Source organism: Larimichthys crocea, chromosome XVII (assembly GCF_000972845.2).
Source record: "Larimichthys crocea isolate SSNF chromosome XVII, L_crocea_2.0, whole genome shotgun sequence".
NCBI classification, from domain to species: domain Eukaryota; kingdom Metazoa; phylum Chordata; class Actinopteri; family Sciaenidae; genus Larimichthys; species Larimichthys crocea.
Genome location: NC_040027.1, coordinates 7,242,816 through 7,264,536, shown reverse-complemented (window position 1 = coordinate 7,264,536; position 21,721 = coordinate 7,242,816). Strand labels below are relative to the sequence as shown.

Below are 21,721 nucleotides of genomic sequence, written 5' to 3'. Positions count from 1 at the left end.
ACAGGAGATGCCGCGAACAAGATCTGCTGGGCCGAGAGTCGACGAGGAGAGCAGAGAGAAGACAAAAGGGTCATTTAATATGGCTGATGTGGTGAACGTGGCAGCTGGTGAACCGTCCCCGTTAATGTGTCTTCATATGGACACTTTGGCTTCACTGAGCTTCAGCGGGACAGCCAGCCGGGCGGGTGGCGGATGGATGGATGGGTGGGTGGGTGTATGCAGTGCTGGGTGGCAGGGTGCTGCTGCTGCTGCTGTGACGGCCCGGGGGCACCGCCGTGCTCCACAAAGACGAGGGAAAGGGAAAACAGATGTTGACAATCAGGTCTTTTCTTCTCTCTCCGGTTGGCGAGAGGAAGGAAGCGAAATGCACATATTTGGGTAACTTATTGGATTTTGGGGATAAATTGGAGAAACGTGTCGAGGCTCGTACTGCTGACAGGATCCGGCTGCAGTTCAGTTGATGGAAGCATCAACACGCTGACGGGGAGTTTGTGTTCATATTAAATGTTTTTACAAGCTTCCACATTTCAGAGATTTCACTGACAATGAAACAAACACAAAGAAACACAGAAATGCATGTTTGTTTTTATATTATTCTTTTTTATCTTCAAGTATTTGTTCATAATTCATAAAAACGTCTTTTTTTCTTGCAGTAAAATGTTTAAAAAATGACGTACAAGGCCGGATAAACTGAGTTTGTTTGTGTTTATTAAACGTCTGTAAATTTATCTCAGAAGACATGACATCAGATTCCTGACAGATGTTCTGGTGTTTCTGGATGTTGATATCTGTCTTTGTCTCTTTGGTCGAGTCTGAACTTCACCTGTAGATGCTGCTGCCTGAGGGGTCAAAGGTCATGAAGGACATTCACTGTTGGTTTTGGGTCTTGGTCTGATTCTCTGAATCTTTGACTGATATTCTGCAGAAATTTAATTCAGACTGTGAGTGCACAAACGTTCTTCTTAAACGGGTGAATGTCACCTCATCACCTGTTACCAATGAACCTGTTCACCTGTGGAAGCTTCAGACAGTTTGTTCAGCTTTACTGAGACGTGTTGCTGCATCAAATCCAGTGAATATTTAAAAATCTTAATTAATATTAAAGTTCCATATTGCTGTCTATTGGTCCTGAAAGTGTTCCTGCATGTCTCAGTATTAACACGAGATATATTAAAATAAAGTTAAATATACTTTTAAAGTATTATTAGTATTGACATAATGAACTGTTGAGCAGTAAGAGACTCAGAGGTCGACATGTAGAAACACTTTGTTTAATTTTCATGACCGCAAATATAAAATTGGTTTATCTGTAATTACAGATGTAATTTTAATGAATTATAAAAACTTACAGAACATTTTCTGTATGTATGAAATCAAACATGAACATCAAACTGACTGAACTCACTTTGTACTTCACACATTCTTTATTACAGAGTCAGAGCAGAAACCTTTAGTCGAGTCAGATGGAGCCAATCAATCAATCAATCAATGAATAAAGTAATTAATAAATAAACGTGTGTTTCCTCTTGAAGATAAAATAGATAAACACAGTAACACAACACTGCCTCCTGCTGGGAGGAGCGCAATCAATGAGCAGCTGCATTTTTACAGTTCCTATGTGTGAACAGCATTTAACAACACAAATATTATATCTAAGTAACTTATAACTATTAATAATATATATATACTATAATACCTATATATATATAATAATATTAAAGTTATTTTACACGTGTCATCCAGCTGTGCTGTACGTTCACTTATCATATTTATCATGCAGGGAGGAATGGACTGAGTGACTGGAGGAGGGATTTTCACGTGTTCACCACCACACACACACACACACACACACACACACCACACACACACACACACACCACACCACCACACACACACAGAGTATTTGGTCTTATGTAATTGCATTAAATTAAGTATGTGAAGTGAGCTGATAATGTGTTAAAGAAAACTTCATTAATAAATTAAATCTAAATATTTTATTCAAACACTGATCAACCTGTGACCTGCAAGTGTTTAATTGAAATGTAATATTTAGAAGTATCCCATTAAATAACTTACACCTCCTGATCCACAGTGTCGTCCGGTTCGGTTCGTCGGTTGATTCGGTGCACTTCAGTCATGTGAACACTTGGTTCCGTGCATGTTGTCCGTCACTCAGGGCCGACCTGTCACTGTCACTGCATCCTGAACCCGTGAGCTCTGCCCCGGTGTTTCGGTTTAACGAGCGACCGTGTTAAACTGGTGTGACCTTGAATGAAGAAACACGACACACTATGTAACATCAGACGAATCCTTTAGTTTATTTATTATTCTATATATTATATTATCTTATTATTATTTATTATATTATATTTATTATTTACATTGAAACGTTTAGAAAACAAGCTCCGATAGCCAGTTTCTCTCCAGTTAACACGGTGCTCGGTTAAACCGAAACACCGGCTCTGCTCGGTGAAGCCGTGGAGACAAAAAGAAGCTAAAAGAAGAAGAACTGTCGGACTTTTAATGGATTATGGTGTTAAACTGTGAGTTGTACTTATTTATTATTATTAATTATATTTTCAGCTCTCTGTCCGCGGTCCTTTCTTCAAGTGCGGCTAACTCTGAGCTAACGGCTACTCCCTGAGCTAACGGTAACTCTGAGCTAACGGCTACGTAACTCTGAGCTCCCGGACTAACCTCTGACTAACGGCTACCTAGCTAAACCGAAGCTAACGGTTAACTGAGCCTACCGGCTAACGGCTAATCTGAGCTAACGGCTAACGGCTAACTCTGAGCTTAACGGCTAAAACCTTGAGCTAACGGCGAACTCTGAGCTACGGCTTAACTCTAAACTAACGGCTAACCCTGAGCTACGGCTAACTCTTCTGAGCTGAAGTTATATTAAAGTTAGTTGTTTCTTATACTGTTTTTTTTAAAACGGTTTAGAGCAGCTAAAACATTAACACACAGTGAAACAGCTCGTTTGTCAACTTGAAAATTAATCAACAGGTAAACGAGCGTTTTTAGTAAGGAAAGTTCAAGTTGACTCAGCGCTGTAGCTGTGGTTAGCAGCTAAACGGCTAAATGAGCTAATTGGTTTGAGCAGCTAGCAAGATAACGGCGTCATTGGGGGGAAAACAAAGTTTATTCACTTTATTATTTATTTTTATTTTATTTATTATTATGTTATTGTATATTCTCCCTTTTTTAAGAAGTGAGTGCGTTCTTTTTTCAGTAACTTTGTTGTAAAAAAACGTGCAGAACGATGGTTGTTTTAGCAGTTAGGAAGCTACCGGTTTTAGCACAACAGATTATTTTAGATATATTTAATATCTTATAACATTATATTAATATAATTTAAATATATTTAATATAAGAATATCTTTACCGTTGAAAAACTTTCAACATTATTTTATCCAATAAAAGTGTCAGATTAATTCAAGGGTTAGCATAAACGGTTTAATATAACAATAAAACGTTTAAGAGTACGGAAGAACCCCGAGCGGAATATTCCTCTGAAGGGGAATTTCCTTTTCCTCGTGATAACGAGTTTATTTAATTTCATTTATTTGTTAATGATGTCATCATGTCGGAATAAGAAACGTTGTCCTGAGATAACAAGATAATGAAACTTTGTTATCTCGAGATATTTTACATAAATAATATAATGTATGAATGTTTGAGTGCTCGGGGCTTCCATAGTTTGTGTTTCAGGTTTGAACAGCTGATATGTAAATGAGTTTATTTGTCGTAAACAGTGAGTTAACTTTAGCTCATTGTTAAAATAATACTTATTATAATAAATAATAATAAAGTTATTTTGAGATCTGTTTCTTTCAGTTTCTCAGGCCAGCGTTCGGTTCAAAGTCACATTGTTTTATTAACGAAGAACTGAGCTGAGATTAAAGTCGTTGTTCAGATTGTAACAGATTATTTTGATCGTCACACAGAAAGCTGATAATATAAAATGCAGATTCACGTCACAGATTATAATTTCTAGATATTGTAAATGTGTAATGTTTCGACTCTTTCTGGTCACTCAAACATTTCTCCGTCGTTCTCAGGCTCTCTCCACACGCTGGGTCTGGTGTAGCTCGTTAGTTTAGCTCGTTAGTTTAGCTCGTTAGTTTAGCTCGTTAGTTTAGCTCGTTAGTTTAGCTGACTGTTGACCTCTGACCTCTGTAGCACCGTCACACCCCACATTTGGAAACAGTGGTTTAAGCGGTGCAGTCTGGTGTAGTCAGCCTTACTTTCAAAGTTTTCATCCCACCTCCACCTCACCCCCACCCGTCGCCTCACCTCCTGGCCCGGTGTACCTTACCCCCCAACAACCCCGGCGTCCCTCTGTATCTCCGGCTGAATCGCATTCCTCCGCTTGGCCGCCACAATGGGAGAACTGTTTGATGGCGGCTCTGGTCTGGTTCAGGTATTCCCCCTCTGATTAGGAACCTGAGCTTCACAGACCCCCCGCACCTCCTCCTGAGCCCTTTATTAGCCCATCACAACCCCATCCACCCGCCCCATCCACCCGCTGCCTTCAGCACAAACACACACACAGGTTGAAGTGTGTTTGTGTTTGTTGATGTGACGTGGCGGGACGAGAGCGGCCTGCAAGAAAAAGCAGAAACACGGACGACTGTGAACAAATTCAAAAACATTTCAACAGTTTCCTCATGAAAATATGATGAAATGAAAAAATCAACACAACTTCATTTAAAACATTGTAAAGGTTCAAAATAATAAAGATAAAAGACGTCATCGAACATTTTAAATATTCATAAATAAATATCTTCTCACACATGAATTCATATTTAAATAAAAACACATCAGATTTACATTTCATGGATTTTTTCTACACGACTGGATGCAACGTTTTATTCTGAAAAATTCTCAAATTAAAACTTTAAACAAAGAGAGAAAGTCTGACATGAATTAAACTGTAATGTTTCCACATTATGATGCGTCAAACTTTAATACTTCCTTTAATTCACTCAGGACATCAGGAATAATATTTCAAATTATTATTTAACAACAAAAATAATTTAGACAGTTTAAACTTTATTTATTAAACACTCTTTATGATGAGCTTCTGATCTGTAAAATACTGAGTGTTCTATATTTATGTGTCATGTTGTCTCCGTCGTCTCTCTGACTCATTAAACTTGAAGTGTTGTTCTGACTTACTGTTTCAGGCGGCCAGCGGCCGGCGTCCTCTCGGTGTCTCTCCGGGCTTCACGGGATCCTTCGGTCTGGAGGTATTTATGCCAAAACACACGAGTTTTCTGCTGAAAGAGGGATGGAGGGGTGAGGATGGGGATGGAGGAGGGTGGAGGGGAGAACGAAAAGGGGGGAGAAGGATGGAAACCCAAAACAAAACATAGCATGATAGTCTGTAAGCAGTTCCATGTGTCCGAGGACTGATCGCCCCGTGCAGCTTCAGCTCTCTCCCTCTCTGTCTCTCCTTTCTCCTTCTCTCTCCTCTCTCCCCCTCTCTCCCCCTCTCTCTCTCCTTCTCTCCTCTCCCTCTCTTTCTCCCCTCTCTCTCTCCTTCTCTCTCCTCTCTCCCTCTCTCTCTCTCACTCTCTACCTGCCTCCGTCTCATTAAAGTCACCATAAAAAAGCCGTACAAGTTGTTTGGAGTCAGTTCAGCCGGGCTGCCTCGCCGTCTTCTCCTGCTGCTGGTGATGATGATGATGAAGAGCGAGCCCTAATTATACCCGAGGAGGGAGAAAAAAGGGGGTGAAGCGACCTGGTGGTGTACGGCGATGCGGAAGAAAGGCTCATCATCCCGCTTGTGTGTGCGTGTTTAGTGTGTGTGTGTGTGTGAGAGAGAGAGAGGGGGTGTGTGTTTCCCTCTCTGAGCAGATGACTGCCGCTCACCTTGCCACGGGGTCTGCATGAGATTGGTTCATTGTCAAGGAGCTTTTTTTTTTTTTTTACCCATGATTCCATATGGTATGGAGCGGGCTACATGTTGCCCAACATGCCAGTGCAAATGTTTTCTCAATTAGGTGTCTTCTTATCTCCGGTGAGCGCGCTCGCATCAGATGAAGCTTGCTGACAGCGTCATGGCAGGGAAAACCTCGGAAGGCTCCATCAAATGGCAGCTCTGCTACGACATCTCAGCCAGGACCTGGTGGATGGTGAGCTGGCTGACTTTCTTTCTGTTTGTGCTCTTTTATTCTTTAAAAGACAAACATCTGCTCCTCTCCCTCCTCTGTCTTCTTCTTTTCTGAGCGTTCACAGACAGCAGCTTTGTTTTATTTGGTGGATTTGTGAGCGGCTCGACTGTTTGTTGTTTTAATCTGTCAGCGCCACCCTCGCCTCGTCCCGTTAGCGGATGCCGGGTTGCCAGTTGAGGTCTGCAGCCGTGTTTGGGGGTTTGCCGCTGTCATCCTTCCTCTCTCGCTCCGTCTAATTAACAGAAACTTTCCTGCTTTTGTTTCTGCTCGCTCTCTGAGAATGGGCTGAACATCTCGCTCCGCTCGCCTCCTGAGCTCTGACACTTTCACCGCCCGCCCGGCTCAGCCCGCGGTGTCCCGGGACACGCCGGGGCTCCGGCTGAGGCGCTGGGACCACATTTAGCAGCTTGTCGTGGTCAGCGAGGCCAGCCGACCTTTGACACCCCCGTCACTGCTGCTGTGGTGGCTGTGAGAATGGAGAGAAGGTGGGGGTGAAGTGTGAGCACACAGACGGGGGTGTGTGTGTTGGAGGGGTCGGGGGAGTTTTGGTGGCTCACAATAGTCTATTGTGACCGGCTCGTCCAAATGAGCCAGAGAGATGAAAGAGCGGGGAGAGTTCATTAGAGGACAGCTCGTTATGACTCCCCGCGCTGTGTTTAACGCGACCGGGCAGCGCCGGCTCGGTCCGGACTCGTGGGCTCGGTGACTTCTGCAGAGTTTTGGTGCTGCAGGTTCTCTCGCTGCTCCGGGCTGAATAAAAAGAGTTGTGTTGCCAAACAGACAAAGGCTGCTTTATCCTCTCCGTAACAGGACCGTGAACTTTGTGAATTCCTCTCGGTCAAACCAAAACCACCACACACACACACACACACACACACACACACACACACACTTTCACCATCCAGCCCAGCAGCAGGACGGCGGCGGCAGCGGGAAGCCCGTGGATGTTGATGGGAGGTTTTTTACTCTGCTGGTCGCAGTGGCCAAGGAGTGAGTGTGTGTGTGTGTGTGTGTGTGTGTGTGTGTGTGTGTGTGTGTGTGTGTGTGGAGGCTCGGTTGGTGGGTGGGAGAGTTTCAGCCCCCCCGGTGTGTGTCTGAATGTGCCGGCTGGCTCGGCTGGAGCGACGTTTGTTTTTATTAAAAAGTGATTTTTATGTTTAAAATATTTAAGGTGGAAATCTTTGTAAAATCTCACAGATGATTTGTGTTTTTATCAATTTTCTTTAAATTAAAAACTCGTCCTGAAAATCCAGAAACACTTCAAACATTTAAACTCATTTAAAAATCTGAATTTAATTAGTCTGTTTGTCTCTGACCTGTTTTAATGTTTTAGTTAATTCTGCTTTTTATTATTTGTGTTGACAAATTGACATTCTTAATTAAATACAAATTAATGTTGCAACAAAAATGACTTAGATCTTCAAATTAAACATTTAATCAAATGTGACGCAGTTAAATTCAGATTTTTCATGTAAAAACTTAAATTTTATTTAAACGAATTGCTTCATTATTTTTTCAGCCACAATAAAATATAAAAAATCTTTTCTGTCCTTTAAAGATCATTAAAATATAAACATAATAATAATTATTGAGTCGTCAGCGCTGCTCGTCGTTAATGAGTCGACATCAATCCGTCCCAGTCTGAAGCTTCAGAAAACGCTGAAGAGGATTAAAATCAGCTGGTTTTTAATTTAGTGTGTAACAGATTTTAGTTTTTAATCTCATTTAAATTTATAATTTTCCAAATCCATAAACTGTGATCAGATGTGCTGCTTGATTTAATTTTTAACTTTTAATCCTGACGAACATTTTAAATTCAGACTCTTTAAAAAATGTTTTTCTATTTTTAATGTTTTGATTTTAAATTAAAGAAATGAAAAATAAGTCTTTTATTTTTTAATGTTCTGAGCCCTTTATTTTCTCTGCACTGTTATTTTGAAAAGCTGCGAGTGGCTCCTGAAACTTTCCCTCACAAACGTCTGAATATTTCCAGATAAATTTCCTCTGGACACTCAAATGTTTCTTCATTTCTTCTGTTTCCATGAACAGATCCTGAACAATCCCACTTCAAATCAAACACGCTCAGATCACGCTTGAACCGCTGCCACTGTGTGTGTGTGTGTGTGTGCAGGTCGTATTAATATTTACATTTAACGTGACAGTTTGAAGCTGAACAACAAACACAGAGAAACATGAAGAACGTTTAATGTTTTTTAATTAAAATGTTGGAGATCAGCGTTCTCCAACGAGCCGTGCTGCTGCTCCACAGGGGTTAACGGGATTTCTGCAGCACGACAAGTGAACGCACCATAATCCATTTGTCAATGAGCAGACCCCCTCCATAACACACACACACACACACACACACACACACACTCTGTGTGTGCGTGTGTGTGTGAAGTCATCTTTAAATGAACACATTAAAATAAAAACAGACGACGTGTTGAGTTCATCAGCTCAGCGTTCTTCAGACGTTCTGTCGTGTCTTCATGTTAAATTTTATTTTAACTGACCAACAAAACTTCATAAAATAAAAAATATTGTTGAAAAATAACAGAAGAAATATTATTTTAGATGTTCTAATATAAAATATGAACAGAGTAAATTAAACAGGAGAGAATAATAATGAGTTGTTGGATCTTTGTTGGAGTGTCGTCGTCCTCGTTACACGTTCACGCGAGCAACATTCAATGTGTGGAGAGAAGAAGAGTATCTGTGTTCAGGTGACCTCGTGTGGTCACGTGACTTTCTTTGACCTCATCACACTTGTTGTTTAGTTTGGACGGCGTGTTGCAAACTGACATTTAAAGCTGCACAGGATGTGACCATAAAAGGTGATAAATGTTGTGAGGTCATAGCTGAGGTCGATCAGGACAAAGACGTGTCAGTGAGTCGAGGGAAAGTCGTGGCGGTGAGCATCCGTCCGGATCTGCGTGGTCGGAGCTGTGAGTCAGTGGTAGCGGGCTGACGGCGGCTCGGCTCGGCTCTGTGGTCTGTGTGAGGTCCAGCTCGTTAGTCAGACTCTGTTTAAAAGCAACATTAACGAGCTCAGTGGAGGAACACTGAGAGACACAGCAGAGCAGAGAGGACGCGAGGATTCAGTCTTTACCTGTTACATCAACAACACGCCACCAAGAACGACGAGGAGTTCACCTGCAGACTGACTCCAACAACAGCACACCTGTCTCATGTGGCACCTTTAACACTGGTTCTGATCAGCAGCAGCGTCTGTTCACACTGCATCAGACTTCTGAGTCACAAGGACCAGCATCAGAGTCATGATGAGCCTGCAGCTGTCCAATATTTTTGTAAACCAGTAATCAGATAAAATTATTTTCGGACTATTGAGAGCACCTGAATATAAATATTCAAAGAAAATACATTTTGTACATATATAGGCCGCACTTGAATATAAGCTGCAGGTTTTCATGTTGTGGCATATTTACACAGACAGACGGTACACGTAAATTATGTTTTAATTTAAGACAAGCTTTTTTTCAAACTGCGCCTGAAAATCGGCAATACGCCATCAACACGCCATCAACACGCCATCAACACGCCATCAACACGCCACCAACACGCCATAAACACGCCATCAACACGCCACCAACACGCCACCAACACGCCACCAACACGGGATGCCAAGATTACGTGCATTAGCTCTGTGTCCTTCTTTGACAGCCTTTAACTTAAGAGCTGCATCATTTCTTCAGGGTGTGCATGATGTTTAAAATCTAAACTGCCGTCTCCTTCTGTGAATAATCTTGTCTCACTTTTGCATTTACTGCTAGAGAGCGCCCCCGGTGGCCGTTGGCCAGTAAAAATCTATAAATTAGCCGCAGCGATGTATAGGACGCAGGGTTCACCGGCGTCTGCCGTTCTGAACCTCAGCTCGGTCCACACGTCACCAAAAGCTTCCGTCTTCTTCTGCTTTAGGGGACGCAGAGCCTGTAACGTGAACACGGTGTGTCACACTAAAGAATCCGTGCGAAACGTGAGCTTTACATTTAATTAAACAAGGCTCGACCATTTTTTGTAATCAAGTTACTCGAGGACTCATGACGCCTTATGTTAGCACAGCATGCGGACACTGAAGGCTGCTGAACATCTGATGTGTTAGTCGAACTTCAAACCAAATTTATTTCAACTTTGAGCTTTTTAAAGCACGACCAATGAGAGATCAGCTGACTGACGCTGCGGAGACCGTCCCTTTAACGAAGAGACGCCACGTCACCTGAAGGCGGGAAAACGTGTGACTGTCCCTTTAACAAAGAGACGCCACGTCACCTGAAGGCGAGAAAACGTGTGACTGTCCCTTTAACGAAGAGACGCCACGTCACCTGAAGGCGAGAAAACGTGTGACTGTCCCTTTAACGAAGAGACGCCATCTCACCTGAAGGCGGGAAAACGTGTGACTGTCCCTTTAACGAAGAGACGCCACCTCACCGTTACTCAGAGTTTGATCAGTCAGCTGATGGAAGTGACTCACCTTTTCACACTAATTTACCTTTTCAGCACCGCAGAGTCCGTCCACACTGAGACGACACAGGAAGTGTGTGTGTGTGTGTGTGTGTGTGTGTGTGTGTGTGTTACAGAGGGAGTGTCATATTGTGTGGAAGATGTTTCCAATTTGGAGTCGGCCATGAGCGGAGTCGAGATGATTAGAGAGGAGGAAATTGGGGGATTAGAGATGTCTGCTTGAACTTCCTGAACACGGCGTGCTCGCTCGCCCCCCCCTCTCTCTCTCTCTCTCTCTCTCTCCCCCTCTCTCTCCCTCTCTCCCTCCCTCTCTCTCCCTCTCTCCCTCTCCCTCCCTCTCTCTCTCTCTGCGTACAGATTCACCAGACCACTCCGTCTTTTAACCTGAATCCATGCTTTCCCTGTCCACTTCGACGGGACACAACAACTTGAAGTCAAGAAAAAAATATCAATTATTGCTAACGAAAAAAGCCAAGAGTTAAACCTTGTACTTGTTTATTTTAATGTATTTTAATTAAAGTTTAATGCCTTATATTCTTCCTATTAACTCTTTTATATATAAAATAATTGTATTAATATAAAAATCACTTTGTTAATTAATCGAGTACATTTTAAACTCATTTGTGGTAGTTTGCTTCATCCGTAACTGCGTCCGTGTAACATTGTTTTTCCTTATTCGGGCCTGAACAGGCTGTTTTTTATCCTTCATTAGCGCTCTCGATCTTCCCCCTCTGAATGCGAGAAAACAGAAACGTTCGTGATCTCACTTCTTTACAACAAACCCTTTTAATCTTAAACACAAATCAAATAAAACGAACTTGAAACTTTCATTCATGCGATCCAACATCAGATGTTCTGAGCTCCATCTGTGTGTGGAAACGAAGCTGAGAGTCTCCTCTGACCGTCCGAACTCGTCAGAGGACGCAAGAGGTCCCTCGAGTGGGTGTGTGTGTGTCTGTGCCTGTGTGTGTGTGTGTGTCTGTGTGGTTCGTGCTCGGGCGTGCGTTCGGCCGTGGCCGGCGTGCTCTCCGTGTGCTGTTTGTGTGTGCGACAGTCCAGTGTGATATCTCATCCAGTGGGAAAAAAAACAGATGGCTGAAATCTCACATTTCTCACTCCGAGCGCTGAGGCCATGCAAACAGCCAGCGCTGCCTCCTCCCTTCCTCCCTAACTGAAGTACCTGATCCCCTCCTACTCCGCTGGCCGCCAAACACCGATCGGCTTGGCAGACCAGAAACGGTGTTTGCAACTCATACCTCGTCAACAACGACACACACACACTACACACACCACACAGCTTCCAATCCTACCAGATGGCGTCTTCTTCTGGATTACTGCGTCTTTCCATTTTTTTCCCTTCTGTTCACTCACAAAATGCCCATCTTCCATTCCTGTCTAAAACAAGCCCCAGACAACTCACTACCACAACAATCAACACAACTTACACAACTACACCAGTCACAGCCTACCTACACACTACCACTACTCTCTCTCCCCTACAACTCACTCCTCAGCGTGTTACACATGGATGTTTTTTCTTGTTTCTGATCCGACATCCCGCTTTTCACAGACGTTGGTTAAACGATGTGCTATATAGCTTCAGTCGTTTTGTTTGTTCCAGAATACCGAGCGTCTTCCTTTCCTAACTAAGACTTCAACTTCGGCCAGGCCGGTCCACCTCAACAGCTCGGTACCTCACGGCCGGTCCCCTCAAGGTCTCGGGCCTCTCACGGCCGTGCTCACGTGCGGGTCCCACTCACGGTCGGATCACAGGCCCGGACTCCGGCCCGACTCGCCCAACGGTCGGACTCACGGGCTCGGACTCACGGCCGTACTACACTCAACTGGTCCAGCACTCACGGCCGTGGCTCACTCGGCTCTGTATTGGCTTCCTGAACGTCTGTCCAATCTCCAGCCAGTCAAGCGCACCTGTACCGGTAAACGCTATCCACACGCGCAGGTTTATCCTCTCCTTTAATTAGAGAAGCTCGCTTCAGATCAGTGTGAGGCGTCAACACTCTGCAGTCAGGTTACTGATAAGCATAGGACTGCGTCAACCTTGAGCAGAACCTTTAGCCAAACTTCAATCGAAGCACTCTCAGACGAGTTTTAAGGTTCATCGACGTTGACCACACTTGAAGTCCCCCCGTGAGGCTCATCTCCCTTGCACTGTATAGTTATTTAGTCAGTTCTAGCAGCAGGCGTGTTTTGAACCTTGCGCTGCTTACAGCCTACAAATGCAAGCAAACAACGAAGTATCTGTGGAGGTAAAGTCCGAACACCATCTATCCACTGAGCCAAAATGTACAACTGGACCTCCCTGTCCCTCAGTTTCCAAAGGGAAACCTATCATTAAAAATCCTCTTGCGGACTTCTCCCGCCGTGCACGACTAAAGATCCCCCTAAACCCACAGTTCGGCTTCCACTAGCTCAACGGAGAGAGAGCGAACACTTCTGCAAAACGTGTGCTCGGCTCTGAAGGGACGGCCTCTGGCTCTCTTCTCAGCATGGCTGGTCATGTCTCTAAAAAAGCCAATAAAACATCTGTTTTGGGGTGCTCAGTGAGAAGAGAAAGAAGCATCGTTCGAGGTTTGCTTTGATAAACCACTCCCTATCCAACGGGCAAAGAGCCCACGACACGAGCAGAACCAAACAAATTTTGGGATCACTTTTGTTTAAAAGTACCGATCTTTTAGGTCGCAGAGAGGAGGAGGAGGACGTCTAGGAAGGGGAGGAGGAGGACGAGGAGGTGGACTGCAGACTCTGTCCACACACATGCCCTCCAACAGTTAATTTATTTCTATTCAATACAACCACCACGGATCCCGGATCACGGATTCCATTCAGTCGTGGTTTTGTATCACAGCCTGATCATCCTTCTTCTCATCAGAACACACCGAGCAGACACACAGCCGATGGTCTCCTCCAGAATTTTACTACATCACGAATTCACGTCATTAGTGGAAAAGAATATGTGGACCGAAGGTTTGGTTTCCAGCTTTGGCACAAAGTTTGGTTCGACTAACTCACCGAGTTTACAGTTTGTTTGTGCAAACGCTCGATGACTCTCTGCTCTGAGAAAATTAAAAAACGTGCTGACCTGTTACTGACACTGCGTTTCCAGCAGACGTGCTCAGGCGAATTGAAAGAAGGGGAATCGATCGGTGAACTCGGTTTGATCAGAGACTCGTGACAGCAAGAGGAATAGAAGTATGTGCTAAGTAAGGGCATATCATCATCATATCCATCATCTACACCATCATGTCTATGTTTCTCCCCTCCCAGCAGGACCGTCCCTCCACACCCACTCACACACAAAACAACAACCAAGGGCCCTGCAAGAAGAAGCAGCTGTCTTGGCTGGTGCCATGTTCTTCTCCAGGAGGAACAGAACATGGAGTCAGGTGAGCAGGAAGAGGAGGAGGAGGCGGAGGAGGAGGAGGAGGAGCAGGAGCAGGAGGCAGGAGGAGGAGGAGCAGGATGCAGGAGGCCGAGAGCTCAGGAGGAGGACCAAGAGGAGTCGGGCGGGGTAGGAGCGAGGGGGAGGCGTGGTGCGGAGGGGGTGCGCTAAAGAGGGAGGAGAAGAGGAAAGAGGAACAGGCTGAGCGGCGCGATCGGACTGAGGACGATGACAGAAGAGTCCCGTCATCGGGAGGAAGAGGCGGCAGAATAAGACAAAAATGAACTTTCGCGGACTTCGTTCGTCCTGAGTATTAGTACTAAGATTAGTATTATTAGGTATTCTAAAGAAGTATTCATTTTACGTATTCCCTAACCTCCCCATCAAGTATTATTAGTATTCCTAAGAAGTATTATTATATTCTAAGAAGTAATTATTAGTAATTCTCCTAAGAAGTATTTACTTAGTAACCATGAAGGGCGGAGCGACACCTGTCTAACGTGTAATCAGGGTCCAGTCGGTGTCCCTCGCATCTATACGCGATTACCTGTGTGCTTTGTATCACTTGTGAGGACCAGTTTGAAATCTCGGATTATAAGGTTGTTTATAAAATAATGACGCATAAAGTTTGTTGCACCCAAAAAACCGTCCTCTTCCTGGCTTTTGAATCGTGGTGCTGAGTCGTTTGGGCAAGGTCCTGACTGACTGAACATGCTTCAGGTTTCGATGAACTCCACTAAAAAAATTACAAATCAATAGCACTGACCATCGGATCTACTCAATGGAATCACAAATGAGCTAACGTTGCGATAACCAAGCCAACAGCTGAACTCAAGTTCCTCTCTCCCTCCCCTCTCCTCGAGCGACTCTAACATGACTCATTCGTTCATAACCACCGGAGAACCCTCCAACGATTCGTCTGACAATATCCCTTCCAATCCCACCTGTCCCACCTCCAACCACATCTCTCATTCCCAACAACGCACAAAGCTGGTGTGTCGTGGTGTGTGTGTGTGGTGCCCTCTCGTGTGTGTGGTGTGTGTGTCGTGTGTGTTCGCTCGTGTGTGTGTCGTGGGGGTATCCTGTTAATCTGCTGTCGTGCTCTGCTTCCATCGGTGAGTCCATCGTTGGCTCCAGGACCTCGTCTTCCGACTCCGCCCGGCCTTTCATCGCAGGCTCAGAAACGACGGATGATCCGCAGCGACTACAAGGTACACACACACACACCACATCACTACTAACCAAACACACACCACACACACACACATCAAAGGAACCTACGCTCTCCGCTACAGCGGACTCTGCGTACAGCGAGCACGTTGGAGTGGTACCATTGGTTGTCATTCATGATTCTGATGTTTACAATAAATTAACACATCCTGAATGTTTGCTGGTTATCTGGCTCCTCAAGTTCTCTCCGAGTTGATTTGCGTCCCACCGTTAGGAATAAGTTCAAAGAACATCCCGCATGCTTCTGCCACTTCCATACCACTCCTGGACTGACGCCTGACCACCATCTGTCCTGTTCCTCACCACAAAGCTCCTCCAGCTCCTCTCCCTCCAGCCTCTCGCCTCCATCTTCCTGCTCGCCAACCTCACACCACCCCAAGAGATCCAAACGGCCTGACCAGCTGCAGCCACTCCGGGCCCCCCCCACCCCTCCCTTTCACCTGCTCACCTTGCCACCTGGCCACCCAGCGTTCATTCAGCGCCTGACAAACCTTTTAAGTCCCTGACGTTTGGGTTTTGTCTTCAACACTCAACCCTGGCCTTAGACTGCAGGGCCAGAAAAACTGCTCAGCTTAGCATCAGAAGACAAAAATACATCACCCCCCGTCCACATGAGGACGAGGTCCGTACGACAAACGTCCTCACCTCCACAACAAGCTGACCAATCACATCACTTCAGTTACAGAAAAGTGACGTGAATATCACTGGTGTCTGTGGGGAACGTCACAGGACTACGGCCAGGTTTTAGACAGTCTGTGGGGACGTCACAAACAGAGACTACGTCCAGGGGTTTAGACGTCGGCGGGGACGGTCTCAGAGAACCTACGCCAGGCTTTAGACACGTCTGGCGGGGACGTATCTCAGAGACTACGACGCAGGTTTTAGACAGTCTGCGGGTCGACTCACCGAGACTAACGTCCAGGTTTAGACGTCTGCAGGCGACGTCACGGAGACTACGTCCAGCGGTTTAGACAGTCTGCGGGGACGTCTCAGAGACTAACGTCCAGGTTTTTAGACAGTCTGCACGTGATCACGGAGACTACGTCCAGGTTTAGACAGTCGGGGGGCTGACGGCTCAACGGAGACTACGTCTCACGGTTTTAGACAGTCTGCGGGACGTCACAGAGACTACGTCCAGGTTTTAGACAGTCTGTGGGGACGTCATCAGAGACTACGTCCAGGTTTGTTAGACAGTCTGCGGGGACGTCTCAGAGAACTACGTCCAGGTTTTAGACAGCTGCGGGAGTCAGCGGGAGACTACGTCCAGGTTTAGACAGTCTGCAGTGGACGTCACGGAGACTACGTCCAGGTTTTAGACAGTCTGGGCGGGACGTCCAGATACCTAAGTCCAGGTTTTTAGAACAGTCTTCCCGCCGTCGGGACGTCAGGACGACTAACGTCCAGGTTTTAACAGTCTGCGCGGGACGTCACGGAGACTACGTCCAGGTTTTAGAACAGTCGTGCGGGACGTCACGGAGACTACGTCCGCGGTTTTAGAACAGTCTGCGGGACGTCACGAGACCTACGTGTCCAGGTTTTAGACAGTCTGTGGGGACGTCACGAGACTCACGTCCAGTGTTTGGTAGTCAGTACCTGTGGTTTAGGATTGTGTTAAAACCTGTATGTGTACCAACCATGATGTGAATATGGTCTCTCGTACTTACGTTAAATGTCTTGGACAGAGAGCGCTCCCGTTAACAGAAATTCGCGTCTTACCTCGTCTTTCGTGCTCAATCAGTCTGAACCCTCCCCTCACATCTCCTTCTTCTACAACATTAAACTGAACCAACCTGTAAAGAACTCCAAAGCTGACCGGGCTGCTTTAAGGCTCTCGAGGCCCGTCGCCTCGCGCTCTCGGCTCCGTCCCAGTGTCGCTGGGTCTTCTCCCTGCACGCCTCCCGCTCGCCTCCGGGCTCAGCTTCTCACTTCTCCTTAAGCTCAGGACAGGTCCAGCAGCACCCCTAACAGCCTCGCGGATCTACTCTACACCTCCGGCCCGAGCCGCATCCGCTTCACTTACTTGGCCCAAAAGAAAAAAAAGATAAGCCTGCCACTCGAGCCGACCTGGCACGCTCTGTCTCAGCATACATGCACCCGGTCCAGAAACCACACAGACCCGCACTGAAAAACTCTCTGAGCCCAAACCGTGCTGTTTCATAAAGACTAATTGCACGAATATGAAATGCACACATTCAGATTCTAAATGTAGACGACTCTAAAACCTGTCTGCTGTGTGATATCAGCCGGCCTCAACTCTCACCAAATCAAACTCTCTCTCCTCACTACTTCATGAAGAAATCCTCACAGGAATCGGATACCAGTGACAGGCAACAGGAAGCGCCTCTCCCAGACTGTCTAAAACCTGGACGTAGTCTCTGTGACGTCCCCGCAGACTGTCTAAAACCTGGACGTAGTCTCCGTGACGTCCCCGCAGACTGTCTAAAACCTGGACGTAGTCTCTGTGACGTCCCCACAGACACACAGTGATATTCACGTCATTTCTGTAACTGAAGTGATTGGTCAGCTGTGTGGAGGTGAGGACGTGTCGTACGACCTCGTCCTTCATGTGGACGGGGGGTTGATGTATCTTTTGTCTTCTGATGCTAAGCTAGCAGTTTTTCTGCCTGCAGTCTAACCGTGAAGACAAAACCAAACGTCAGACTTTAAAAGAGTTTGTCGAGCTGAATGAAGCGGGGGCCAGGTGAGCAGGTGAGCAGGTGAAAGGTGAGCCTGGAGTGGCTGCAGCTGGTCAGCAGTTTGTCTTCTTGGTGGTGAGGTTGGCAGCAGAGATGGAGGAAGAGCTGGAGGAGCTTTGTGTGAGGAAACAGACAGAGTGGTCTGGAGTCAGTCCAGATGGTGAGAAGGGGCAGGAAGCATGCGGGATGGTTCTGAACTCATTCCTAACGTGGACGCAACACTCAGAGAACATCAGAGCAGATACCAGCAACATTCAGGATGTGTTAATTTATTTAAACATCAGATCAGTGAATCAACCAATGATCACTCCCGACTCTCCTTCCTCTTCCTGTTCCTTCTGTGTGTGTGTGTGTGTGTGTGTGTGTGTGTGTGTTACTGTATCCTGAGGATCATCCGTCTTTCTGGCCTCTGAACTGCTGCTGACGCCTCAACATGGACTCACCTGAAGCAAACACAGATACAGGATACCCACACACACACACACGCACACACACACACACACACACACACACACACACACACACACACACACACACACACACACTTTGTCGTTGTTGGATGATGTGTGGGACAGGTGGTGATGTCATCGTTGGGTCTCAGTGTGAAATGATCAGGTGACTCTCTGAGCTGATCAGCTGTTGGCTTGTTAGCACGTTAGCTCATTTGTTTCATTAAATCCGTCAGTATATTAATTTTTTTAGTGAGTTCATAAACCTGAAATGTTTCATCAGTCGACCTCCAAACGCTCACCCACAATTCAAAGCCAGAGAGGACGGTGCAACAAACTTTATCGTCTTATTTATAAAAACTTATAATCAGAGATTTCAAACTGGTCCTCACAAGTGATACAAAGCACACAGGTAAGCAGTAACACCTGGACACTGATGACACGTTAACAAGGTGTACGCTCGCCTTCATGTTCACTAATAATACTTCTTAGAATACTAATAATACTTCTTAGAATACTAATAATACTTCTTAGAATACTAATAATACTATATTATTAGTACTAATACTCAGGACTACAGAACGTCACGAAGTTCATGTTTCTTTTCTCCGCCTCTTCCTCCATCCTCTTCTGTCATCGTCCTCATCCATCGCCGCCTCTGCGTGTCCTCTTCCTCTTCCTCCTCTTTAGCACCCCCTCTTTGTCCTCCTCCTCCTCCTCCTGCTCCTCCTCCTGCTCCTGCTCCTCCTCCTCCTGCTCCTCCTCCTCCTCCTCCTCTTCCTGCTCCTACTCCATGTCTGTTCCTCCCTGGAGAAACATGGCTACCAGCCAAGACAGCTGCTTCTTCTTCAGGCCAGTTGGTTGTTGTTTTGTGTGTGTGTGTGTGGACGTCCTGCTGGGAGGAGAAACAATAGGACATGATGATGATGATGGTGATGATGATGATGATGATGATGCCCTACTCTACACATCTTATATTCCTCTTGCTGTCAGCGAGTCTCTGATCAAACCTGAGTTCACCGATCGATTCCCCTTCTTTAAATTCAGCTCTGACACGTCTGATGGAAACATTCATAATGTCAGCACGTTAATTATCTCAGCGCAGAGAGTCATCGAGCCGTTGCTACAACAAACTGTAAACTCGGTGAGTTAGTCGAACCAAACTTGGTGCCAAAGATGGAAACAAACATTCGGTCACATTTTCTTTTCACTAATGACGTGAAATTCTGTTAAAATCTGGAGGAACTCGTCTGTGTGTCTGCTCGTGTGTTTCTGATGAAGAAGGATGATCAGGCTGTGATACAAACACATGAACTGTCAGTCGATACGCTCAGTGTTGGTTTGAATAGAAATAATAAATGTTGGAGGCAGGTGTGTGGACAGAGTATCTGCAGTACACCTCCTCGGCCTCCTCGTCCTCCTCGTCCTCCTCCTCCTCTCTGGACCTAAAGGATCTCTGTTAAACAAAGTGATCATTGTTTGGTTCTGCTCTGTGTCGTGGCTCTTTGCCAGTTGAGGATCGGTATCAAACAACCTCGAACGCTGCTGCTTTCTCTCTCACTGAGGCACCACAAACAGATTTTTTATTGGCTTTAAACATGACCACCATGCTCCACACGCCGCGTCCTTCAGACCTGCACAAGTTTGCAGAAGTTTTCGTCCTCTCCGTGAAGTGGAAGCCGAACTGTAGTTTACGGATCTGTAGTCGTGCACGGCGGGTCAGCAGAGGATTTTTAATGAGGTTTACCTCTGGAACTGAATCAGGGAGTTCCAGTTTCATTTTGGCTCAGTGTGTTCGGACTTTACCTCCCAGATACTTCGTTGTTTGCTGCATTTGTAGCTGTAAGCACACACAGGTTCTAACACGCTGCTGCTAGAACTGCTAAATAAATATACAGTGCAGGATGAGCCTCACGGGGACTTCAAGTGTCAACGTTTGAACCTTAAACTCGTCTGAAGTTTCAATTGAAGTTCTGCTAAAGTTCTGCTCAGAGTTCAGTCCTCTCTTTATCAGTACCTCTGCAGATGTTTGACCTCACACTGATCTGAAGCAGCTTCTCTAATTCAAAGGAAGTAAACCTGCCGTGTGGAAGCGTTACAGCTCAGGTGCTGCTGACTGGCCTGATTGGACAAATTTCAGGAGCCAATCAGAGCCGAGTCCGGCCGTGAGTCTGACCGTGAGTCCGGCCGTGAGTCCGACCGTGAGTCCGACCGTGAGTCCGGCCGTGGCCGAAGTTGAAGTCTTAAATTAAAGAACGATCGTGTTCTGAAAACAAAACGACTGAAGCTATAAACATCATTTAACCAACGTCTGTGAAACGTGTCGGATCAGAAACAAGAAACATCCATGTATCACACACTGAGTGTGTAGTGTGTAGTGTGTGTGTGTGTGTAGTTGTGTAGTGTGTTGTTGATTTGTGTGTCTGTGGTTTTACAGACTGACTCTTTTGTGATTGTAACAGAAAGAAAAAAATGGAAACAGAATCCAGAAACGCCATCTGGTATTTGGGAGCTGTGTGTGTGTGTGTGTGTGTGTGTGTGTGTTGACGAGTGATGCCACACAGTTCTTGGTCTCCAGCCATTCGGTGTTTGGCTGCCAGCGGAGGTGTCAGTCTTCAGTTAAAAGGAGGCAGCGCTGGCTGTTTGCTGCTCACTCGATTGGCAGAAATGGATTTCAGCCATCTTTTTTTTTCCCTGTAAATATCACCTGTTCTGTCGCACACACAAACACACGCACGCACGCACGCACGCACGCACACACACACACACACACACACACACACTTCCCGCCTTGCTCTCTGAAGAGTTTCAGACGTTCAGAGGACGTCAGCTTCGTTTCCCAAAATGAATCAAAAGTCTGATGTTTGATCCTGAAAGTTTCAAATTCGTTTTATTTGATTTAGTTTAAAATTAAAAGTTTGTTTAAGAAATAATCAGAAAGTTTCTGTTTTCTCCTTCAGAGGGTCGAAGATATAGTAAACAACTGTTTCACACAATAAAACACATGTACACACCTTCATGAACAAATACACAAATGAGTTTAAAATGTTTCAATTAATTAACAAATGATTTTTAATATTAATACAATTATTTTATTAATAAAAGATAATAGAAATATAAATTTAATAAAAGAAGATATAGTAAACAACTGTTTCACACCAATAAAACACATGTACCCACCTTCTGAACAAATACACAAAATTAGTTTAAAATGTTTCAATGATTAATAAATTATTTTAATCTTTAATACAATTATTTTATTAATAAAAGATAATAGAAATATAA

General features: G+C 45.2%; 1 protein-coding gene across 3 annotated transcripts in view; it reads left to right on the top strand.

Moving 5' to 3' along the window:
• The first annotated feature begins 2,403 nt into the window (after positions 1-2,403).
• Positions 2,404-21,721, top strand: part of nfia (nuclear factor I/A) — a 168,292-nt gene continuing 148,974 nt past the window's right edge. For all 3 annotated transcript variants that reach the window (XM_027290451.1, XM_027290452.1, XM_027290453.1), the window contains exons 1-3: positions 2,404-2,543; positions 5,193-5,255; positions 6,012-6,143. In XM_027290451.1, coding sequence (XP_027146252.1) covers positions 6,048-6,143 — 96 coding nt within the window. In that variant the 5' untranslated portion in view covers positions 2,404-2,543; positions 5,193-5,255; positions 6,012-6,047. The remainder of the gene's footprint in view (positions 2,544-5,192; positions 5,256-6,011; positions 6,144-21,721) is intronic.